The 25,035-nt window shown below is 38.0% G+C and overlaps 1 protein-coding gene across 7 annotated transcripts in view; it reads left to right on the top strand.

Moving 5' to 3' along the window:
* Positions 1–10,581, top strand: part of ZNF667 (zinc finger protein 667) — a 33,355-nt gene extending 22,774 nt beyond the window's left edge. For 5 of the 7 annotated variants that reach the window (XM_074024852.1, XM_005590466.5, XM_005590465.5 and 2 more), the window contains one exon: positions 7,105–10,581. In XM_074024852.1, coding sequence (XP_073880953.1) covers positions 7,105–8,684 — 1,580 coding nt within the window. In that variant the 3' untranslated portion in view covers positions 8,685–10,581. Of the gene's footprint in view, positions 1–1,687; positions 1,809–7,104 lie in introns of all 7 variants that reach the window. The other 2 variants (XM_074024851.1, XM_074024850.1) reach the window with 1 other exon arrangement.
* The last annotated feature ends 14,454 nt before the right edge of the window (positions 10,582–25,035 follow it).

Genomic DNA, 25,035 nt, shown 5'->3' with positions numbered 1-25,035 from the left:
AATATGTTTGCTTTATATATCTGGGTGCTCCATTGTTGGGTGTGTATATATTTATAACTGTTATATCCTTTTGCTGAATTGATCCTTTTAGCATTATATAACTTTCTTTGTATCTTTCCTTACTTTTTGTCTTAAGCTCTATTTTATCTAAGTATAGCTGCTCCTGATCTATTTTGGTTTTCATTTGCATGGGATATTTTTTTCCCTCCCTTTATTTTTAGTCTATGTGTGTCCTTATAGGGAATGCATGTTTCTTGTGGGGAACAGTTCATTGGGTCTTTTTGAAAATTCATCCAGCCAGTCTGTGGCTTTTGATTGGAGATTTAGTCCATGTACATTTAATATTTATAAGTAAGGACCTACTACTGACATTTTGTTATTTGTTTTGGTTATTTTGTGGCCTTTTCTTTTTCCTTCTTGTCTTCCTTTTTGTGAAAGTGATTTCCTCTGATGGTATGTTTTAATTTCTTGAATTATATTTTTTTGTGTATCTCTTAATGTATTTTTTTATTTGATGTCACCATGAGGCTTGTAAATAACATCTTATAACCCATTAATTTAAACTGATGACAGTTTGTGCAAAAACAAACCAACAAACATGCAAAGAGAAACTAATAAAAACTCTATACTTTAAATTCATCTCCCCTGCTTTTTAACTTTTTGTTGTTTATATTTTAATACTGTGTGTGTCTTAAGTTGTAGTTGCCATTTTTGATCAGTCCATCTTTTAGTATTCCTACTTAAGATATGTAGTTTACACATCACAATTACCGTATTATAATATTTTGTATTTATCTGTGCACTTACTATTGCTAGTGAGTGTTGTATGTTCAGGTGGTTTTTTATTGGCCATTAACATCCTTTTCTTTCAGATTGAGGAACTCCCTATAGGATTTATTGTAGGATAGGTCTGGTGTTGACAAAATCAGTTTTTGTTTGTCTAGGGAAGTCTTTATTTCTCCTTCATGTTTGAAGGGCATTTTCACTGGATGTACTATTCCAGGATAAAGGTTTTTGTTTTCTTTAGCACTTTAAATATATCATAATTATTTCTCCTGGCCTATAAGGTTTCCACTGAGCAGTCTGCTGCCAGACGTATTAGAGTTCCTTTATATGTTATTTGTTTATTTTCTCTTGCTGCTTTTAGGATCATGTCTTTATCCCTGACATTTGGGAGTTTATTAAATTGTCTTAGATAGCCTTCTCTGGATTAAAGCTGCTTGGTGTTCTGTAATATCCTTGTACTTGAATTTTGACATCTTTCTCCCGGTTTGGAAAGTTCTCTGTTACTATCTCTGAATACACTTTCTACCTCAGTCTCTCTACCTTCTCTTTAAAGCCACTAACTCTTAGATATGCCCTTTTGAGACTCTTTACTAGATCCTGTAGGCATGCTTTAGTATTCTTCTTCCCTTTGACTCCTCCAACTATATTTTCAAATAGCCTGTCTTCAGTCTCACTTATTATTTCTTCTGCTTGATCAATTCTGCTGTTGAGACTCTGATGCATTATTTGTCAGTTGAATTTTTCAGCTCCAGAATTTCTGCTTGATTCTTTTTAATTATTTAAATGTCTTTTTAAAATTTATCTGATAGGATTCTGAATTCCTGCTCTGTGTTATCTTGGATTTTGTTGAGCTTCCTCAAAATAGTTTTTTTTTTTTTTTTTTTTTTTTTTTTTGAGACAGAGTTTCCCTCTGTCCCCAAGGCTGGACTACAATGATGGCATGATCTCGGCTCACTGCAACCTCCGCCTCCTGGGTTCAAGTGATTCTCGTGCCTCAGCCTCCCAAGCAGCTGGGATTACAGGTGTGTCCCACTCTGCCCAGCTAATTTTTTTTTTTTTTATTTTTAGTAGAGACGGTTTCACCATGTTGGTTAGGCTGGTCTTGAACTCCTGAACTCAGGTGATCCACCTGCCTCGGCCTCCCAAAGTGCTGGGATTGCAGGCATGCTCCACCACCCCTGGCCAAGATAGCTATTTTGAATTTTCTGACTGAACGCTCACATTATCTCTGTCACTCCAGAACTGGTCACTGTTGCCTTATTTAGTTCATTCGGTGAGGTCATGTTTTCCTGGATGCTCTTGATGCTTATGGATGTTTGTCAGTACCTGGTCATTGATGAGTTAGGTATTTATTCTTATCTTTGTAGTCTGGGCTTGTTTGTACTGGTCCTTCCAGAGAAGACTTGCCATGTATTCAAAGGGGCTAGGGTGTGTCTTTGTTCACTGCAGCCATGTTTGCATTAGGGATCACCCCATAGCCAGTAACTCTGTGACTCTTGTAGACTCACAGAGGTACTGCCTTGGTGGTTTTTGGTAAGATCCAGGAGAATTCCCTAGATTACCAGGAAGTCATTCTTCTCCCTTACTTTCCCTGAATGAATGGAGTCTCTCTGTCTGTGCTGAGCTGCCTAGAGTTGGGGAAGGGGTGATAGAAACACTCCCATGGCCACCACCACTGGACTGTGCTGGGTCTGACCTGAAGCCAGCATAGTACTCATTCTTGCCCAAGGGCTGTGGTTACCACTGCCTGGCTACCACAGATGTTTATTTGAAGCCCAAGAGGTCTTAATTCATCAGGTGGTAAATTCTTCCAGGCCTGTTTTTCCCTTCAGGGCAGCGAGTTCCTTTCTGGCCCAGGGTAGGTCTAGAAATCTTGTCCAGGAGCTATGGCCTAGAATGAGGCCTTCAGGACACTGCTTGGTACTTTATTTTACTGTGGTTGAGCTCATATCCAAGTTGCAAGACAATGTCCTCTTTACTCTTCCCTCTCCTGCTGGAGCTGCCAGCTGTGCTGCCAGGAGGTGGGAGAGAGTTGATACAAACACTCTCGTGGCCACTCCAGCTGGTGTGTCACTGGGTAGCACGTACCCTAAGTCCACTGGTTCTGAGCCAAGCACAGCACTAGGACGTGCCCAGGAATTGCAGTCCTTGTGGCCCAGACTGCCTTTCAGATTTACTTAGGACACCAGAGTGTTTTAGTCTGTAGTAGGTGTACTTGCTGGAACTCAAGTTTCCACCACTGTGGTGGACAATTCTCAGGCTAGAGTTGATTTAAATGCTTCTTCTGGGGGTGCTGGCCAAATTCTGCCCCACGTTGCTTTCTGCTGTGACAGGGCAGCGCTGAGTTCCAATGCAAAGTCCCAGCATCACTCTATTCTTCCTCCTCCAAACACATAGATTCTCTCTTGTTGCCATGCTGCACTGCCAGGCATTGGGGGAGGGGTGGTGCAGGCAAATGATGACTGTCTTTTCTACCCTCCTCAGTGCCTCTTTCTTTGAATACAATGTTAAAACCTGATACTTTGATTGCTCACCTAATTTTTGGTTCCTATGAAGGTGTTTTCTTGTGTGGATAGTTGTTCAATTTGGTGTTACTGCAGAGGGGACAATCGCTGGAGGGCTCTGGCCATCTGGCTCCTCCACTTTCTCCTTTTTTCTTGTTTTGTTTTTTGAGATGGAGTCTTGCTCTGTCACCCAGGCTGCAGTGCAGTGGCATGATCTCAGCTCACTGCAACCTCCGCCTCCTGGGTTCATGCAATTCTCCTGCCCCAGCTTCCTGAGTAGCTGGGATGACAGGCACATACCACCACACCCAGCTAATTTTTGTGTTTTTAGTAGAGATGGGGTTTCATCATGTTGGTCAGGCTAGTCTCGAACTCCTAACCTCGTGATCCACCCACCTTTGCCTCCCAAAGTGCTGGGATTAAAGGTGTGAGTCGCCACGTTTGTTTGTTTGTTTTAAGGAGATAGGGACAGGGTCTTCTGTTACCCAGGCTGGAGTGTAGTGGAGAAGTCATGGCTCACTGCAGCCTTAAACTCCTGGGCTCAAGCAGTCCTCCTGCCTCAGTCTCTGAAGTACCAGTTTGTTTCTTGAGCCCTTGTGAATAGACTGGATATCCACATGAGTTTACCCGTACTGGATAGGCCATAAATCTTTCTTGTAGATTTGCCAGCATTTGTTTTCTGTTTGTAATTATTCTCGTGAATTGTTTTTTCATGATCCTTCTTCTTTTATCTAACAGTGACTTTGTTTTTTATTTTCTGCTTGTATAGTAAGCTTTCATATAGAAAATGCATTAACCATATGACATTACATTTTACTTCAAATATTTCCACATTCTTTCTTAAGACTTATTTTATTTACCTCTTATTTTTCTGTTTGGTTATATGAAAGTTTTTTTCATTTTTATGTGATTGGAAGTGTTGGCATTCACAATGTAATTTTTCTTTTTTTTATTTCCTTAGTTAGAAATTCATCTGGTTTCTAGAATTTGGGGTATATTTCCTATTATTTTAGTTTGTAGTGATTTTGTACTTTATATTGAACTAATTTACCTGGGATTAATTTTGGTGTATGGTGTGGTTTAAGGATTTCCACATTGAAGATGGGGAGATGGGCTAAGAGGATATGTTAGTATTCCACACAAGAAGGAACAAAGGAAGGTACCAAGGAAAAGGAAGGGAAGCTAAGAGTTTTAGGAGAATGTGAGAGGGAGAAGCAGCTTAACTGATGTGACTTAATGGGATGTGGGGTGGGAAGGACTACAGGAGGAATCCTGGGTTTCTTGTTTTGCTGATGCTGCTAACTTCACTGTAAACATTTCCATTGTCTTCCTGTGTTAATTCCTTATTTTGTCTGGTTGTTTTCTGGAACTTCTACTATTAATAATTATAATGGTAGCTACTACCAGTTATTAAGCAACTGCAGGTCGACAAAGCTTTCTCTAGAACCCTTGGAGCAATATGTGTTTCACAATTCAGAATTGTGCAGATTTTAGAAAGGAAAACAGGTCATATACTATATGTGGCATAACATACCCAGCAGAGGCTGGAGCAGCACCCCAAAATCAAACACACTGAGATAGCTACGAAGACTAGACTTCCCAAGAGCAATAAATGGAGGCTATGAACAGTCTTACTGCATTTCAGACGGGGTTTCACTCCAAACGTCCAAACATTCAAAAAGGAAAAGAAAAAAGGAAAGACTTTGGTTCTCAGCTTTTTGAATACTGGAATGGCAGATTAGAGGTCACAGCGTGTGCCAGAAATTTTGCACATTATTTCCAATTCTCATGAAAATCTTGTGAGGTAGGTGATTATATTTTCAAGATAATATGCTTATGGTAATAGAGTTAACAAGTGAGTCACAAGCTTATGTAGTTAAATGAAAAACACCTCAGTTAATTCAGTAATGTCTGTGTTTAAAGCACAGCTAGGAAATAGAAATATAATGTGAGCCACATATGTACTGACAAAATCTTTAGTATCCACATTCAAATAAAAATTTAAAAACAGTGATATGGTTTGGATCTGTGTCCCCACCAAATCTCATGTTGAAATTTAATCCCCTGTGTTGGAGGTGGGGTCTGGTGGGAGGTGACTGGATCATGGGGGTGGATTTCTTATGAATGGTTTAGCACCATTCCCTTGGTGATGTCTTAGCAATAGGGAGTGAGTTCTTACAAAATCTGATTGTTGTAATATGTGGCACCACCTCCACACTCTGTCTTTATCTTTGTTTCACCATGTGATGTGCCTTCTCCTACTTGGACTTTCACCATGAGTAAGAGCTCACTGAGGCCTCCCCAGAAGCCAAGGAGGTGCCAGCACCATGCTTGTACAGCCTGCAGAACATGAGCCAATTGAACCTATTTTGTTTATAAATTACCCACTCAAGTATTTATTTATAGCAGTATAAGAACTTCCAAACAGGTAAAATTAATTTTAGTAATATATTTATTTAACCTAATAGATCCAACATATTATATCATATAACCAGTCTTTTCACAATGAGATACTTTACACTTTTTTGTAGTAAATCTTCACAATCTGGCATATGTTTTATACTCGTAATATACCTCAAAACCAGCCACATTTCAGTTCCTCAGTAGCTACAGGTGACTAATGGCTACTAAATTGGATAGCATAGTTCTAAACCTATGTTTATCATTCCACATTCACTCAGGTTTATAGTCAGTTTGCTACACAAGTAGTTATTTTATATCATCTTGGACTTTGACACCCTGTGCCAGCCATATTGGTCTATTTTACTAAATAATAGATTCCTTCTTTTAGCCTAATCTCTTACCTATTTTTCTGAGTTTTTTCCTGCTTCTTGTTAAAGTCCTCACCTTTGTAAATATCTACATACAGTCATATGCTGCATAATGATGTTTCAGTCAACAACAGACTACATAAACGGCCACGGTTCTATAAGATCATAAAACTGTATCTGTACTGTACCTTTCCTACATGTATGTATATTTAGATACACAAATACTTATCATAGTGTTAAAATTGCCTACAGGATTCAATATAGTAACATCACGTACAGGTTTGTAGCCTAGGAACAGGCTATACAATATAACATTGGTGTATAGGCTATACTATCTAGGTTTATGTAAATCTACTATAAGATGTTTGCACATTGATGAAATTGCCTAACACTGCATGTCTTACAACATATCCCCATTGTTAAGCAACATGTGACTGTACTCAGTTCTAATTGTTACTAGTTCTTTTTCAATTTGATCTTAAGAATACATTTTTTTAAATCTACAACTTTATTAAGGTAAACATCATAAAAGTCACTATATCTAGAATATAATTAAATGATTTTGGATAAACTTACAGAGTGTGTAACCATCAACATAATCCAGTTTTAGAACATTTTTATCACCCCTGTAAGATTCCTCATGCCCATTTACAGTTAATCCTCATTCCTACCTTGAGTCCCAGGCAACCACTTATCTTCTGTTTCTGTAGATTTGCCTTTTCTGGACACATTCTCCAATAAACATATGTTTATCCAGTGAACAACCTGTGGAGTTCAATGTGCAGTATATGGCATAAAAGTTACCCTATAAATAAAATCTTAACTTACTCATTTTCCAATTACAGACTCTTCTGAATTCTGGTTATTAAATATCTCTGTAAAGCCTTTAGTATGGTCATCAAAACCATAATAAAACACTAAAAAGTTATTGTTTTGGTAATCAAAATTGTTATGATTAATAATGATAATTGCATTTATATTGTAGAATCTTCATTTTTTCAGCACAGGAAAGGAGAAACATTTAATTCCTTTATGTCTTTCAGACTCGGGGTCTAAGTGTGAGACCAAGAAGTTACCTCCAAATCAATGCAGCAAATCTGGGCAAAGCATCTGCCAGAAACTAGTTTCTGCACAACCAAAAGCTCCTACACGAAAGAGTGGCTGCAACAAAAATTCAGTCCTAATAAAGGCTAAGAAAGGGCATTCCGGGAAGAAACCTTTAAAATGTAATGACTGTGGTAAAACCTTTAGTCGAAGCTTCTCTCTTAAACTTCATCAGAACATTCATACTGGAGAGAAGCCTTTTGAATGCAGTAATTGTAGAAAAGCTTTCAGACAGATCTCATCCCTTGTACTTCATCAGAGAATTCACAGTGGAAAGAAAAGCCATGAATGTGATAAATGTGGGGAAAGCTTCAATCAAAGAACAACCCTTATTCTACATAGGAGAATTCATGATGGAAAGGAAATTCTTGACTGTGAGAAGGCCTTGAGTCAATGTCAGTCTTTCAATATACATCAGAAAATTCACGTTGTTGGGAATGTCTGCCAGTGCAAAAAGTGTGGGAAAGCCTTCAGTCAGATGTCATCCCTTTTACTTCATAAAAGAATTCACAATGGAAAGAAAACACATAAATATAATAAATGTGGGAGAGGCTTCAAAAAGAAATCAGCCCTTGTTATAAATAAAAGAATTCATGCTGGAGAGAAAATCCCTGAAAATGTGAAGGCCTTAAGTCAGAGTCTACAGCAAAGAAATCACCATTTAGAGAATCCTTATAAATGCAGAAAATGTGGGAAATTCTTTAATAGGATTTCACCCCTGATGCTTCACCAGAGAATTCACACTTCAGAGAAACCATACAAATGTGATAAATGTGACAAGCTCTTCAGGCGGCTTTCAACCCTTATTCTGCATCTAAGAATTCATAATGGAGAAAATATATACAGATGCAATAAATGTGAGAAGGTCTGCAATCGGCATTCATCCCTTATTCAACATCAGAAAGTTCATACAAAGAAAAAGAAACTCTTTGAGTGTAAGGAATGTGGGAAGATGTTTTCTGGAACTGCAAACCTTAAAATACATCAGAACATTCATTCTGAAGAGAAACCTTTCAAATGCAATAAATGTAGTAAAGTTTTCGGCCGCCAATCATTTCTTATTGAACATCAAAGAATTCATACTGGAGAAAAACCCTACCAGTGCGAGGAATGTGGAAAAGCCTTCAGCCACCGAATCTCTCTCACGCGACACAAGAGAATTCATACTGAAGATAGACCCTACGAATGTGATCAGTGTGGGAAGGCCTTCAGCCAGAGCGCACACCTTGCCCAACATGAAAGAATTCACACTGGAGAGAAGCCATATACATGCAAAACATGTGGTAAGGCCTTTAGTCAGCGCACATCTCTTATTCTACATGAAAGAAGTCATACTGGAGAGAAACCCTATGAATGTAATGAATGTGGAAAGGCCTTTAGCAGTGGCTCCGACCTTATTCGACATCAGAGAAGTCATTCTTCAGAGAAACCCTATGAATGTAGTAAATGTGGGAAGGCATATAGTCGGAGCTCATCCCTGATTCGACATCAGAATACACATTCTGAAGAAAAAGCCTAAGGTGATTTTAAATCTATAAAATCAACAAATGAGGCTATCAAAGATATGGCAAATATTTATTTGTCTATAATGTAAATTTTGTGTATATGGGACCATTTGATGATATGTCCCACTTTGAAAGCCAAAGAGCAAAAGTCATTGGTGATTTTGACCTCAGGATTTGAAATTAACTGAAGGAAACTCAGAAGTTTGGTCAGCCATTGGAAATTAAGATCATTTTTTATTTGATAAGAATCACTGACTGGGCAGGAAATGAAGATCATTTTTTATTTGATAAGAATGACTGGCTGGGCACAGTGGCTCACACCTGTAACCCCAGCACTTTGGGAGCCTGAGACGGGCGGATCATGAGGTCAAGAGTTTGAGACCAGTCTGGCCAACATGGTGAAATCCCATCTCTACTGAAAAATACAAAATTAGCTCGGCGTGGTGGTGAGCACCTGTAATCTCAGCTACTGGAGAGGCTGAGGCAGGAGAATCGAACCCAGTAGGTGGAGGTTGCAGTGAGCAGAGATTGTGCTACTGCACTCCAGACTGGGCAACACAGCAAGATTCTGTGTCAAAAAAAAAAGATTGATATTTTACTTCCAGCATAGTTTTACAGATAATTCATTGGTCACATATAACGAAGTATAATTCTGAAGTCCATTATGGGGCTCTGAGCCTGGTTTAAGGTCACAGAAGAAAGAATTTGAGTCTGTTTCTCAGATCTAGAACTATCAAATATCAGGAACTTCTTGGCAAAACAGGGTGCCACTTTCAACTGACAAACTTGTGGGTGAGAATAAAGAAAAGTGAGTCTTTAGGTAGATAAAGGCATCATTCACTCATAATGGTGTGTAACAGTAGAAACCTTATTGTACCATCTCCATGGATATGAGAATATATGATCTTCATGGTGTGAACATCTAACGTGGCTGAGACAAGCTATCAGTAAAAGAACCAAGATACAGTGAAGAATGAGGATTTCAAAGCCAGGAGAAATCAGTATTGTTTTATTTGGAAATAAATCATCTATATTTATATGAATAAACATTGGTATTTTCATGTAACAATACTGGTATGCAATAAGTGATGAAATATGAGTTGTTATGGACTGAATGTTTGTGTTTCCCCCCCCTCAAAATTCATTATGTTAAAATCTTCACCATCAATGTGATGTTACTTGGAAATGAGGCATTTGGGAGGCAATTAGAATTAGATGAGGTCATGAGGGTGGAGCCCTCATGATGGGATTAGTGCCTTTATAAGAAGAGACATTGGGCGGGGCGCAGTGGCTCATGCCCGTAATCCCAGCACTTTGGGAGGCCAAGGTGGGCGGATCACGAGGTCAGGATTTCGAGACCAGCCTGGCCAATATGGTGAAACCCCGTCTCTACTAAAAATACAAAAATCAGCTGGGCATGGTGGCATTTGCCTGTAGTCCCAGCTACTCGGGAGGTGGAGGGAGAAGAATCGCTTGAACCCAGGAGGCAGAAGTTGCAGTGAGCCAAGATCACGCCACTGCACTCCAGCCTGGGTGACAGAGCCAGACTGTGTCTCAAAAACAAACAAACAAAAAAGACATCAGAAAGCCTGCTTCCTCTCTGCACCATGTGAGGATGCAGCAAGAAGCCAGCTGTCTACAAAACAGGAAGAGAGCCCTCACCAGAACCTAACCATGCTGGCCACCTGTTCTCAGACTTCCAGGCTTCAGAACTGTGAGCAGTAAATTGTTGTTTAAGCCACCCAGTCTATGATGTTTTGTAATGGCAGCCCAAACTAATATATGGAGTGGAAACCCTAGGTTTATATACTGGGTTCTTTTCCTGTCAGCAGTTCAACATGTGTAGTAACTTTCAGTCTCTGCTGTTTGTGCCAAATATATAAGAAATAAAATCAGAGAACTTTTTTGCAATTGGATCATATACAGTTGGGCTCTTCTGTGTAAGTTTTCCTTCTGTAAAAGCTATTTTTGAGAATACCTAAAGTTTAAGATGACTTTGTGGAATGTACATGGGTTAGGTCATCCTAACTTTGACCACAATTGATAAAACAACAATCCAAATTGTGAGGGGTGAGCATGCATACAGGATAGTACAACTAACTTCCCAGTTAAACTTGTTCTTTCATATTTGTAAAGCAAGTATAAAAATCCACCCCTTGGAGCAAATGGGTGAGCAAACAGCACAGAGGTTACTCATGCAGAGGCATGTCCTTTTTTCCCCCTCTTTTCTACACACACCCTCTAGCTTGTTAATTCCTCTGCCAATCTGCCATACAAATACACGTCAGTCCCGAATGAATTGTGACACACCTGAAGACTGGGGAGAAGCAAGAGGATGCCCTGCCCGCGGTAACCTAATTTCCTCAGGCTTATCTCATTGCCTATTGCATTTCTTGTTCCTCCTGGGGATTTCAAGAGAGCATTAGAATGGCAATACATGATAAAGTTAACTTGGAATTACTTGTGAGAATTGCATATCTTCACTGATTTATTTCTGGCCTAGTCAAAAATCCTCATTTCATCTGGTTTTGTCTATTCTCTCCTTTTCTTAAACTCTTAAAGGCATTTGTGAAAGTGCCATAAAGGTAAGATAACTTTGGGTTTATGTGTCCTCCAAATGCTTGGAACTCAGTTACATCCCAATAGGCTGAATCATTTATTATTTAAATTATTTTGCATTACATGAATTTTAAAAATATATCCAAACTAAGAAGGAAATCAACTTTGTGTTTTTTTTTAAGTCCTGAAAAAACTGGCAAGAAAAATGTTTTGCTTTATTCCTAGACTGTTGTAGGAGAGCCCATTATTACAGTATTTTGCTTTTAATAGACACCTATAGATTTCCAGTTTTCATTAGCAAACATTTTAGCTGCATATTTGTTGTGCATGTAGATACCCTGGACCAATCACTGCTAAATCCTGGGGATATGTAAACGAATAAGACACTGTCCTTGCAACAGACACTTACAGTTTACCAGGGAATTCAGGTAATATGGAATTCTGTATAAGGTGCATAGGTAGTACAGAGAAGAGGATGATAAACTTCATGGTGATGGAGGTACGGGGACAGGGATTGGTTTTGCAGATAGCATTAAAGGAAGAACATGAATTTACTAGGCACACAAAAGTTGGAAAGCTACTGAAGGCAAAGAGAAAATTACAGATGCATAAAATAATAGCAAATAGTAATAGAGTATTTGGGGAGTTACAAGCTCCAACATTTAGGACAATGACACATAGTTCAATGGTAAGCACTCAATAAATATTTGAATGAATGAAAATAGTATAGATGGGGTTTCTGAAGCATAATCCAATGGGACCTAAACCTTAAGGTCACCCTGACATTGAGATAGATCCTTGGGAAAATCAGTTCTGACCCTAAAGATAAGGAATCACTATTCATATCTGAAACCTTTGGTGAACTTACGATAATACAGCAACAACAAACCATAAGCCTTCCTCAATTCCTAGCTATAATAATAAAAATCTTACCCACCCATCTCCCACACGCTAAAGACTACATAGAAAAACATCCCCTTTCCAGGAATTAAATTTATTTACCTTCATATCTGCTGTTCTACAGAAGATACTTGGCTTTCAGGAAAAAACAAACAAAAACTATGAGGCATACAAAAATGCAAAAATCAACACCTTACCCCACCAAGAAACAAAACATTCATCAGAACTAGACTCAGAAATACATAGCTGTTGGACTGACATGGAACTCAAAGGAACTATGAGTAGTATCTTAAGAGTTGTAATGGAAAAGTGCACAACAGGCAAGATTAGATGGGTAATTTGAGCAGAGACACCAAAACTATAAGAATAAAATGGAAATACTGGGAATGAAAAAAGCAGAAAAACAATGTCTTCTATGGGCTCATCAATATTCTTGACATAGTCAAGGAAAAGGTAAATGAATTTGACGTTTGGACAATAAAAGTTAAACTAAAACATAAGTCGGGTGGGGTAGGACAAGAAGGAACAGAGAATCCAAGAGCTCTGAGAAAATATCCATTGGTCCAACACATACACATAATTGGAATCCCAGAAGATATATAATAAGTGGGACAGAAGAAATATTTGAAGACATAATGGCCAATATGTTTCCAAAATTTATGAATCCAGAACACAAATCTATGAAGCCCGGAGAACCTCAAGAAAGATAAATATTAAAATCACACACACACACACACACACACCACCTCAGCCATATTATGTTCAAACTACTGGAAATAATCTTGAAGCAAGCCAGAGAGGGGAAAAAATTACATATAGAGGAACAAAGTTAAGAAACTTACAGCAGACATCAGAAGTATTGCAGGCCAGAGGACAATGTAATGGCATCTTTTAAGAGCTAAAGAAAAAAACTGTCTTCACGAAATGTTCATGAAAATCTTTCAAATTGATAAATACTCTGAGAGAAACAAAACTGAGAGAATAATACATTAAGACCTACTCTACAAGAAAAGTTCTTCAAACAGAAGGACGGTGAAACACAACAGACACTTGGAGATACACAAATAAATGAAGAGATGCGGAAATGGAATACATGAATGTAATAACTTTTAAAACTTATCTAAAAAAGTAACTGGCTGTCTTAGAATAAAAATGTACCAGGTAAACAGCATATAAAAGTAAAATAGGACGAGCATAATGGATGTCAGAGAAAATGGGAATATATAAGATCTTAACATGTTAAGTTGTATATTATTTGAATGTATATTCCAATTAAAGATGTAAAGTAACAACTGAAAATGTTTAATTAGATGTAAACAATAATATAAAATAGAATTATTAAAAATGGTCATTTAGACCATAGAAGGCAAAAACAGAACAAAAACCAAAGAACAGATAGAACAAAGGATAGAGTTAACAAGGTGGATAGATTTTAATCTAACTATATATTTAAAAATATCAAATGTCAATGATCTAAATATACCAGTTAAAAGACAGAGATTCTATGATTGAATGAAAAAGCAGTATCCAACTATAAACATACTTTAAATATAAAGGCATAGATAAAAGTTAAATGGTGGGGAAAAGATACACCATGCAAACATTAACAAAAAAGCAGAAATGAGTATATTATTATCAGATGAAGTAGACTTCAGAACAAGGAATACAATCAGGGATAAAGAGCAAGATTACATAATGATAAAAGGGTCTGTTTACTGGGAAAATGTATTTATTGATTGATTGATTTTTTTGAGACAGAGTCTCGTCTCACTCTTGTCTCCCAGGCTGGAGTGCAATGGCGCAATCTCAGCTCACTGCAACCTCCCCCTCCTGGCTTCAAGCGATTTTCCTGCCTCAACCTCCCAAGTAGCTGGGACTACAGGTGCCCGCCACCATGCCTGGCTTAATTTTTGTATTTTTAGCAGAGATGGGGTTTCACCATGTTGGTCTTGAACTCCCGACCTCAGGTGATCCACCTGCCTCAGCCTCCCCAAAGTGCTGGGATTACAAGTGTGAGCCACCGTGTCTGGCTGGGAAAATGTAATTCTAAATGAGTACACGTTGAATTGCAAGGAAAAATGATAGAACTGCAAATAGAGAAAGACAAATTGACAATTGTCATTGGAGACTTCATCACTCCTCTTGGTAATTAATAGAACAAATAGGCCGGGCGCGGTGGCTCAAGCCTGTAATCCCAGCACTTTGGGAGGCCGAGACGGGCGGATCACAAGGTCAGGAGATCGAGACCAGCCTGGCTAATACGGTGAAACCCCGTCTCTACTAAAAAAATACAAAAAACTAGCCGGGTGAGGTGGCGGGCGCCTGCAGTCCCAGCTACTCGGGAGGCTGAGGCAGGAGAATGGTGTAGACCCGGGAGGCGGAGCTTGCAGTGAGCTGAGATGCGGCCACTGCACTCCAGCCTGGGCGACAGAGCGAGACTCCATCTCAAAAAAAAAAAAAAAAAAAAAGAACAAATAGACAAAAAATCTGTAAGGATATAGAAGACCTCAACAACATAATCAACCAACTTGACCTGGTTGACATTTGTTAATATAAAACATTCCAAACAACCCACATTCTTTTTAAGTGTTCATGAAACATTCACCAAGACAGAGTATAAATATTAATAAATTTAAAACATTATTTTGCAAACTATATTCCTTGACTATACCAGAATTAAAGTTGCAATAAACAGAGACATCTGAAAATATTTGGAAGGCTTAAATTACAAATTCCTTTTTTTTTTTTTTTTTGAGATGGAGTCTTGCTGTGTCGCCCAGGCTGGAGTGCAGTGGCATGATCTTGGCTCACTGCAAGCTCCACCTCTCAGGTTCACACCATTCTCCTATCTCAGCCTCCCAAGTAGCTGGGACTACAGACACCCGCCACCACGCCTGGCTGATTCTTTTGTATTTTTAGTAGAGATGGGGTTTCACTGTGTTAGCCAGGATGGTCTCAATCTCCTGAGCTCGTGATCCGCCTGCCTTGGCCTCCCAAAGTGCTGGGATTACAGGTATGAGCCACCGTGCCTGGCCACTAATTCCATTTTTCTAATATAGAACTGAATATTTCTTCAGTAAACCTTGTTAACTTCTTTCAAGAATTTTTAAATTGTCAAATTATTTGCATAAAGTTCATAACATTCTTTTATTCATTTAATAACTGTATCATTTGTAGTGATACCACATCTGCCATTCCAGATACTGATAACTTGTAGAATCTTTTTTTTCTTTGCCTGCAATTTTTTTGTTTCATTGACCTTCTCAAAGAACCAGCTTTTGTTTTTCAGGTTTCTATTTCATTGGCTTCCGTTCTGATTTTTATCATTTCCATTCTTGTGTTAACTTCGGGTTTCATTGCTCTTCTATTTCTAATTTGTTAGGTGCAAATTGGAGTCATTGATTTGAGTCATTTGTTTTGTAACATTGACATTTAGTGCCACTGTATTTCTTTCCATGTACTGTGGTACATCCCATGCATTTTGATGTGCTTTTTTCTAAGTTTCATTCAACTCAAAATATTTATTTTCCCTTTTGATTTCTTCTTAGAAATATGGTTACTGAAAAGTGTGTTCTTTTGTTCTAAATATTTGGGTGTTTTCTAGTTACTTTTCTGTTATTGATTTAAATCCATTCTGGTTAGAAAATATATTTTGTGTGACCGGGCACGGTGGCTCACGCCTGTAATCCCAGCACTTTGGGAGGCCGAGGCAGGTGGGTCACGAGGTCAGGAGTTCAAGACCAGCCTGCCCAAGATGGTGAAACCCCGTCTCTACTAAAAATACAAAAAACTTAGCCAGGTGTGCTGGCAGGCACCTGTAATCCCAGCCACTCGGAAGGCTGAGGCAGAGAATTGCTTGAACCCGGGAGGCAGAGGTTGCAGTGAGCCGAGATGGCACCACTGCACTCCAGCCTGGGTGATGGAGTGAGACTCGTCTCCAAAAAAAAAAAAAAAAAATAGATAGATAGATAGATAGATAGATAGATAGATAGATAGATAGATAGATAGAAAGAAAGAAAGAAAGAAAGAATGACTTTAATCCTTTTCAATTTACTGATATGTGTTCTAAGGCCTGGAATTATTGTCTGTCTGGGTGAACGTTCTGGGTTCATTTGAAAAGAATGTGTGTTTTACTCTTCTTGGGGTGAATAGTTCCACAAATATCAATTAGGTCAAGCTGGTGATAATGTTCAAGTCTTCAATATCCTATTTGTTCTATTTACATGTTCTATTGAGAGGCATGCTGAAATCTACAATTATAATTCTGGGTTTATTTCTCCTTGTAGTTCTTTCAGTTCTTTCCCCAGTTTCAGGTAGTTTCTTCACATCCATATTCTGATCTGTACTCAGGTTAAAAAAAAAAAAAAAAAAAAAAAAAATAGAAGAGGAACACACTATAGATTTCTAGATTTTTTTTTTTTTTTTTTTTTTTTCCTTTTCTGACAGCTGTCTCCTCTCAAACTCTCTATCCTGGGAACTCTAGCCACCTTGATCTCCCTGACTCCTAGCTCCATCACCTTAATTCGTGGAGATCTGTACCACAGCCTGGAAACTCCATGCAGTTGTCTGGGGAAATCCTAGGACTCACCTCATTTGTTTCTAATTTCTCAGGGATCATTACTTTATTACCTGATGTCGTTTTTTAGTATTTCAGATGGGAGATTAAATTATTCCCTAGGACTCCATCTTTGCCAGAAGTGTAGACTCAGATAAGGATTTAGAGAGGGTGATGATAATGAGGAATCTAGGATTTTTAATTTCTAAAATAATATTGCAATTAACATTCTTGTACATATGCTTTTGTAAAGATTTAACAATATTTTTAGAGGATAAATTATTGGGTCAAAACGTAGGTATATTTAACATATATTACCAACTTGTCTTTCCTATCCAAACTACTATCTATCTGGAGTGAAGTAGGATTCTTAAGAGGCATTTTATGTATGTTTGTTCATTGCAGCCTGCATCTCCCCTCTTCCCCACACAATGATCAGGATGTATCAGTGAAGTTTTTTCAGATTTTCTTCCGACTTTTTCTCCATTATGCTGCTTTTCCCAGAGGGCAGAGAAAACCAAAGATGCTGGCACATTGTTTTAGTGTGAGCCTACTGTTTCTGTATTATATTTTCAAGTATGTGATATGAGGTAGTGCAATTTTCTCATTCCATGATGCTGGCACACTCTTTTCATTTTGTTCAGTTTTAATGAAGGAGTGTTCTGTAATTTTGAACCTACCATTATTGATAAGATCTGTGAATGACTGGAGTTTTTAATTTTTGAATGAAGTGAGCTTTTCCTGATCTACTTATTTATGGAAAGACAGTGCTTTACACTAGCAGATAATTGGTTTTACTCCAGTGAATCTGAAACAATGTGTACAGATCACCCGGAGATCTTGTAAAACTGCAGATTCTGAATGATTAAGTCTGGATTAGGGCCCAAGATTCTGGAATTTTAACAAACTCTCAGGTGATGCTGATGCTGTTATTCCATGGCCCAGACTGAGTAGCAAGGATTAGTCTTTACTTTGCATTCTTGCACATCACTGGCAGTATTTTCTTTCCTCTATTACATGATAAAGCATTTTTAAAAACCCATGCATTTCCTCCTTAAGCCCTCCTGTCACTCACACAACACTCTGCAACAATAATAGAGTTTAGGAATGCTTCCAAAGCCAGACTGTTCGAAGTGATGTTGTGACTGCAATAAAGGTGCCCTTTCTTTTGCCTTTCCAGATATGCTACTGCCTTAGGAAAATTCTGTGCTCCTCAATGCAGCAGTAGTTTCTTTTCCCAGGATTTCCCACATTTGGCAGCATCACTTTGTGGATTTTGAAGCTCAGAATAATACATGTTTCTTCACTTCATTAAAGAAGAAGCCTCTACATGCATTTCTTACTCTTGTTGCTTTAACTTGGTTTCAGAAAGGAGAGACAAACAGAAACTACTTCATTCCATCTTGTTAAATGTAGAAGTTAGTAAATATTTTTAAAGGCTTCTCACACATATATTCAAACTTGTCTCCTTGTGGGAATACACCAGTCTACCACTCTGCTGTAGAGAACAGGATAAGGGAGTAGGAAAATGAAGTTCCTTACCTGAAGACCACAGTCTTTATAGATCAGATCTGCTTTCCTTTATACAGGTAAGCCGTTTCACTTTCTGTGGGTTGTATCTCTGACACTTTCTGCAAGGGAGACCTTCTGTGGAGTGTATTAAAAGGAACTCCCTTGAACCGTCTCACTTTCTGTGTGTTGTATCTCTGACACTTGCTGTGAGGGAGGCCTTCTGTGGAGCATCTTAAAAGGAACTCCCCTGATGTCCCCCGGCATGCTGGGTCCAGGTGACGCTAAACCAATTCTTGTCACCACAGCCCCAGCCTCTTTCCGCTGGGGTTACTTTATCCTGCAACCTTCTCTGGATTACTAGCAAGACAGCTTAATTACAAGCCACTTTGTGCTATGTCCATTTGATCCATAAAAATTTAACTTACCTATGCTTCAGAGTCTGAGGTGGCACCCCTGAATTGAACAAATTAATATTTCTCAAGAAAAAGATATGAATGTTTATACTAAGTGGAATCAATATCAATAAATACCTTCATGTCAATTCAGGTCAGGTTTTGCCATTATGAGAACTGATTCTCAACCTCCCTTTAACCAGGCCCCATTCTGTTTTTTTGTTTGTTTGTTTTTGTGAATTGGTCAGTTCAGTGATTCAGTCTCTCTGGAAGAAGCATGTGCACCTGACACAGGCTGGCTAGAGTACCCCACATACCATGGACCCCAGAGTGGGCACACAGCCAAAACTGAAACAAATCATATTTTCCTCCCAGGGATTGACATGGAGGCAGAAAGACAGAGATATTGCCCTACTTTTCAGATTAAATATTCTGTGGACATTTTAAGTCTAATATCCTCAGATGCCATTTCTTTCCTACCAAGAGACAGAACCTGGAAAGAAGGAAACTACTGAAAGCAGAGCTGAGTTACAAAAATCTGGTAAGTCTGAGCACTTAAATCCAGCCTAACACTATGCCATACATGTTCAATGCTTTTTGGTTACAAGAATCAATAAATACCTGTTTCCTAAACTAATTTTGTTTGGTTTCTGACAATCCTGACTACTGTTGCTGTTTCTGGATTTATTTTTATACACTCTTTATAAGTCTTTTATGAAAGAAAAGGATTTAACTCATTCCATGTGAGTTATATTTTATCACATTTGTTGCATTTTAACTTGAAATATAGCTAATCTATATTTTCTTATTCCATCAACTTTAGGCATATCTCCGGAATCTCCTCTGCGCGATGAGATTATTGCCACTTCCCCTTGCTTCAATCTTTCATCTTCCCATCTGCCTTCCACCATCCAATCAATCAGCTATATTCTGCCTTTCACATTACTAGATATTTGTTATAGATAATACTTCAGTGATTTCTATATTATAAATGTAGAAAATAAAATAGCGTTGCATTGCTACTAACATTTGTTCTTCTCTGAAGAGCCAGTGCCAAGTAATATGTAAAGATTACATTCCTCCTCTACACATCTAATGTTATGATCTTAGTACTCAGTTAAAGGGAAACTTTTTCAGTTTTCTAAAATCATGCAACATTTCATGGGGAGTTGCTTAATGTTAAGACCATGATATCTAGTATGGTTTTTCCTTTGTCTTCTCCAGAGCCAGTTTCTTTCCTTCTCCTATGAACAAAATTTTATCTCCATCATATCGCTAAGATCCTCCAAATTAATATGAATTCTGTTTAATGGAACCCATTCCATTCTTCAAAAAGTTTTTCTTCAGTGACTCCCTGGATTCTTAGTCTACCAATAATTTGGATTGTTTTCTATGCTTATTCCAAAGTGGGTATCCTTGTCATCCTCAACTCCAGTCTCTTGGGGTTACAACCACTGTTCACTGAAGCCTATCCTGCTGTCTTCTTCCTTTTTCATCTACATTTTGCTTGAGTTAATCCTTTAATACCCTGGATAATGGATATATGGAAATAAATTCCATGTCTGTAAACATCAATATTTGGCCTCATGCTTTAAATATTGTTGGCCAGGTATAGACTTCTAGGTCCAAAGTAATTTTATATCATGAGTTGGAAAGTGCTACTCTGTATTCTATACAATATTTGATAGGATGAAGGGCTAAAATCATCTTGATTCTTGTTCTTTTTTAGATGACCTAATGATTTTTGAAAACTTTTAGAATGTTTTTTTCTTTAATATTCTGAAATTTCGCAAGCATATTTCTGGATTTTCCTGTTGTGGTTTTCCTAGTTCATCCTGTCCAACATTCAGTGAGCTAACCCAAGCTGAACATGTATGCCTTGTTTCAATTTAGAAAGCTTCTCAATCATTCATTTGATACATTCTTTTATTTTGTTAAATTTTTTCCCAAACATAGATATTGGACCTTGCAAATTTCCATGTCCCTTTTTGATTCTCATTTTTCTTTTCAATTTATGCATCTAAAGTTTCTTGTCTTTCTGCCCTTTATTAAATTTATTACAGCAGCATTTTTTATTATTATTATTTCTTAGGAGTTCTTATCTAATTGTTCCCTTTGTTTTGTAGTTCCAAACCGCAGGCTAAAATCAATTTTTCATTTTCTTCTGTTATTACATGACTTTCCCCACTCAGGATTCAATTATATCTCTTGGTGTTTATTATGCTGATAGTTTTCTTCATGTGATGATACTTAGCTATCAGTTTCCATTTAAGTAGGACATAGTTTGATTACCACAGGTAAATGCCAGGGGGTCCTTTGTTTATTTCCACTGTAGGTCTGTTTGCCTAAATGGGAAGGGTTACCAGGGTATCTGTATGCTTGGGAAGGGCTGGCAAGTCAAGCAGAGATTCTCTGAATTCCAAAAAAAAATTTTAACTTAGACTGCCAACTTTTCATTCTAGGTGTCCTAGTTCTTTGTAAACTCAATTTTTTTCATGTGAAAGGTTTTTTTTTAATTATTACATTGATGTTTAAAACTTCAAACAGTACAAATAACACTAAATCTTCCTTTGACCAGAGCATCCAATACCAGTCCCTTCCCAGAAGAAACATTTATCAGTTGGGTATCTGTTCAGAACTTTCACTAAGCATTTGCATCCTTCTAGAAATGCATTAAAAATAAATGTTTAAATATACATTAGTGTGTGCCAAAAATTTTACATTTTCAACCAGTAAGTCCTTTAGTCAAATTCGTATCAATATTATCAGCCCATTCTTTTAAATTCCAGCATACAACTCCTAGTCATTACTTTGATAGAAATTTAGGTTGTTTTCAGCATTTTGTATACTAACTATACCCTACAAAGTGGCTATAGTGAGCATTTTAAAAACTTCACTGCCTCTAAAGTAGCTGTGATGAGAAATCCTGGCTCCACACCACTACTAATATCTGGTATTATATTGTCTAAATTTGAATCTCTCCACCTGTGATGCCAGCACTTTGGGAAGCTGAGGGAAAAGGACCACTTGAGCCCAGGAGTTTCAGATCAGCTTCAGCTACAAAGTGAGACCTCATCTCTAGAAAATAAATAAATAATAAATGAACAAATTTGTATCACTTAATACTAATGAGGTTAAGCAGAGACTTAGATTTATTAGACATCTCTATTTCTTCCATAATTTGCCCATTCTTATCCTTGCATATTTATATATATGCTTAGTTGTCCTTTACTTATTGACTTATATGTGTTTTACATGTGTCTGTTATATTACAAATGTGTTTCTTCATTCCTGTTGCTTATCTTTTAACTTTCTTTAAAAGCACACTAATTTTTGTTGTTGTTGAGGCAGAGTTTTGCTCTTGTTACCCAAGCTGGAGTGCAATGGCATGATCTCAGCTCACTGCATTCTCTGCCTCCTGGAATCAAGCCATTTACCTGCCTCAGCCTCCCAAGTGGCTGGGTTTACAGGCATGCACCACCACACCCAGCTAATTTTGTACTTTTAGTAGAGACAGGGTTTCACCCTATTGGTCAGGCTGGTCTCTAACTTCTGAGATCAGGTAATCCACCTGCCTCAGCCTCCCAAATGCTGGGATTACAGGCATAAGCCAGCACAAGCCAGCATGCCTGACCAAAAGCACACTATATATGTGTGTGTGTGTGTGTGTGTGTGTGTGTATATTTTTTTTTTTTTTTGAGACAGAGTCTCACTCTATCGCCCAGGCTGGAGTGCAGTGGTGTGATCTCGGCTCACTGCAACCTCTGCCACCCGGGTTCAAGCGATTCTCCTGCCTCAGCCTATTGAGTAGCTGGGATCACAGGCGCCTGCCACTGCACCTGGCTAATTTTTTATTTTTAGTAGAGACATGGTTTCACCATCTTGGCCAGGCTGGTTTTGAACTCCTGACCTCATGATCCACCTGCCTACATCTCCCAAAGTGGTAGGATTACAGGCATGAGCAACTGCGCCTGGCCAAAGCACACTAAGTTTTGACACAGTCAATTTTATCAATCTTTTCCCTTACGGTATTTGAATATTTTAGAAAGACATGTCTGACACCAAAGTCATTAACATATCCCACTATATTTTTTTTCTAATAGTTTTGCTTTAGTAATTTACATTTAGATTTTATTGTTAGAACTTATACTTGTTAATGCTGTGAAATTTACTTATATAAGAGAGGGGAGAGTAAGGAGGCTTTTGGCAAGGGTTACTGACATAACTTTCACATAGAAAGGCTTTAAGAGGTTTTTCGTCATGTCTTCTTAGAAGCCACAGCCTGTACAGAAGCCAACTCCAAGCTTGAACTTCTCTAGGGATCCTTTGGGCAGACTAGATCCCATTTTCAAAACCCTTCAGTCATTCACATACAACATGCAGCATCTTCTGCTACATTTCATGAATGAACACTCTTCCTTGTTTTGCCGTTTACAAAATTATTTCATCCACTCAAAAGCCTCACTTTTTTTTAAAAGTATCGTTTACATTGTTCTATGTGTATAATAGGATCTGGACGGAAAGACATTGTGTGCCGAGTTTTTGAACTTCAAAATAAAATTCTACTTTTCCCAATTAAAATTCTGAAGTTGACAAATTGCCTACCAGAAAGTTTGTACAAACCCATGCTCTTTTAAATTTGTGCATAGTATCTCTTTTTCTATGCTTTCAATGCAAAGTTTTATTAACCTGATATTGAAAAAATAGTATTTCATTGGCCTAAACTGTATTTCTTCTGATCCTAGGGAGATTTAGTACTTACCACATATTTATTGGTCACCTGTTGCCTCTTCATATCCTTTGACTATAAGCTGGAGAAACGCATCATTTCCTAAGAGATTTTTATGAGCAATTTTATGTTAAGGATAAGAATTCCATAGTTTATATGTGCTGCGATAAATTTCTCCCATTCTTAGCTTTAAAAAATATTGTATCTTTGTTTTGCTATCTTTGGTCATATAAAATCTTTATACAGGTCTGATACAGTCAAACCTATGACTTGTTGGCAGGAGGTGGGGAGGCTTCTGAACATCATGTGATGTTTAGGAAGGCCATTTTCATTCCATGATTAGAGTGTGCCACAGAGTTCTCTAATCACTGTTTGTTCCACATTTAGACAAACCACTTGAAAATAACTTTCACATATGTAAAGAATGAATTGTTGTATAGAGCAGAATAAATTTTTCCAAAACTGTTAAACCACTGATGTGATAGGTCACTTTTGTTATATATTTTCTTTATATGTGTAACAGCGTGAATATGTATGTTCACACATACATGTTAAAACCTTATAAAATATATTAGATTTTTGTTAGGTAGAATCTGTAGATTAATTCATGGGCTACTGACATCGGTATGATAGTGAATCAATCTTTTTTTTTTTTTTTTTGAGACGGAGTCTCGCTTTGTCACCCAGGCTAGAGTGCAGTGGCCGGATCTCAGCTCACTGCAAGCTCCGCCTCCCAGGTTCACGCCATTCTCCTGCCTCAGCCTCCCACGTAGCTGAGACTACAGGTGCCCGCCACCTCGCCCGGCTAGTTTCTTGTATTTTTAGTAGAGACGGCGTTTCACCATGTTAGCCAGGATGGTCTCGATCTCCTGACCTTGTGATCCACCCATCTCGGCCTCCCAAAGTGCTGGGATTACAGGCTTGAGCCACCGCGCCCGGCCTAGTGAATCAATCTTACCATATAAAGGATAAAATATTTGTCTTCCTTTTCATCCTCCATTAAACTTTCATCATTCTGTTTGTATCTATAGTCATATGTGAATTGATTATTGGATTGATTATATGCCAAAAGACTTCTGGGGTCAGGAAGTAATATTTAAAAAGGTCAGATATAAAGGATCAGGGAGTGGTTTGAATGTTTGAGAAAGGGAAAACACATGGTCTGCTGAAAGTATTTTAAACTTCATGCATACAGAATCAAACATGTTTGTGGGCCAGTTTATGAGAACTCACCTACAGTTTTGGTTTCTTTTCTTCACTAGTTTTGAAATTTTAGTAATTTAACAACCTTTATTAGTTTAAATGACATAGGTTTGATATAACTCATTTACCTAGATTTAGAAAAGGGGTTCAAACTTAATTTTCTACTCTTCTTTGGTTACTGATTGTTTCACGACTTCTTTTTAATTTTGATTTTGCCTTTGTTTACATGTAAATGATGAATACATCTCAGTAAACTGTCTTATTAAAAAATGACTTTTTATGCCAGGCACGGCAGCTCACGCATGTAATCCCAGCACTTTGGGAGGCCAAGACAGGCGGATCACCTGACGTCAAGAATTAGAGAAAAGCCTGGCCGACATGTCAAAACCCTGTCTCTACTACAAATACAAAAATTAGCCAGGCATGGTGGTGCATGTCTATAATCCCAGCTACTCAGGAGGCTGAGGCAGGAGAATCACTTGGGAGGTAGAAGTTGCAGTGAGCCAAGATTGCAC

This window comes from Macaca fascicularis, chromosome 19 (genome assembly GCF_037993035.2).
Source record: "Macaca fascicularis isolate 582-1 chromosome 19, T2T-MFA8v1.1".
NCBI classification, from domain to species: Eukaryota; Metazoa; Chordata; class Mammalia; order Primates; family Cercopithecidae; genus Macaca; species Macaca fascicularis.
Note: the sequence above shows the minus strand (reverse complement) of the source record. Positions and strands in the feature narration are given on the sequence as shown.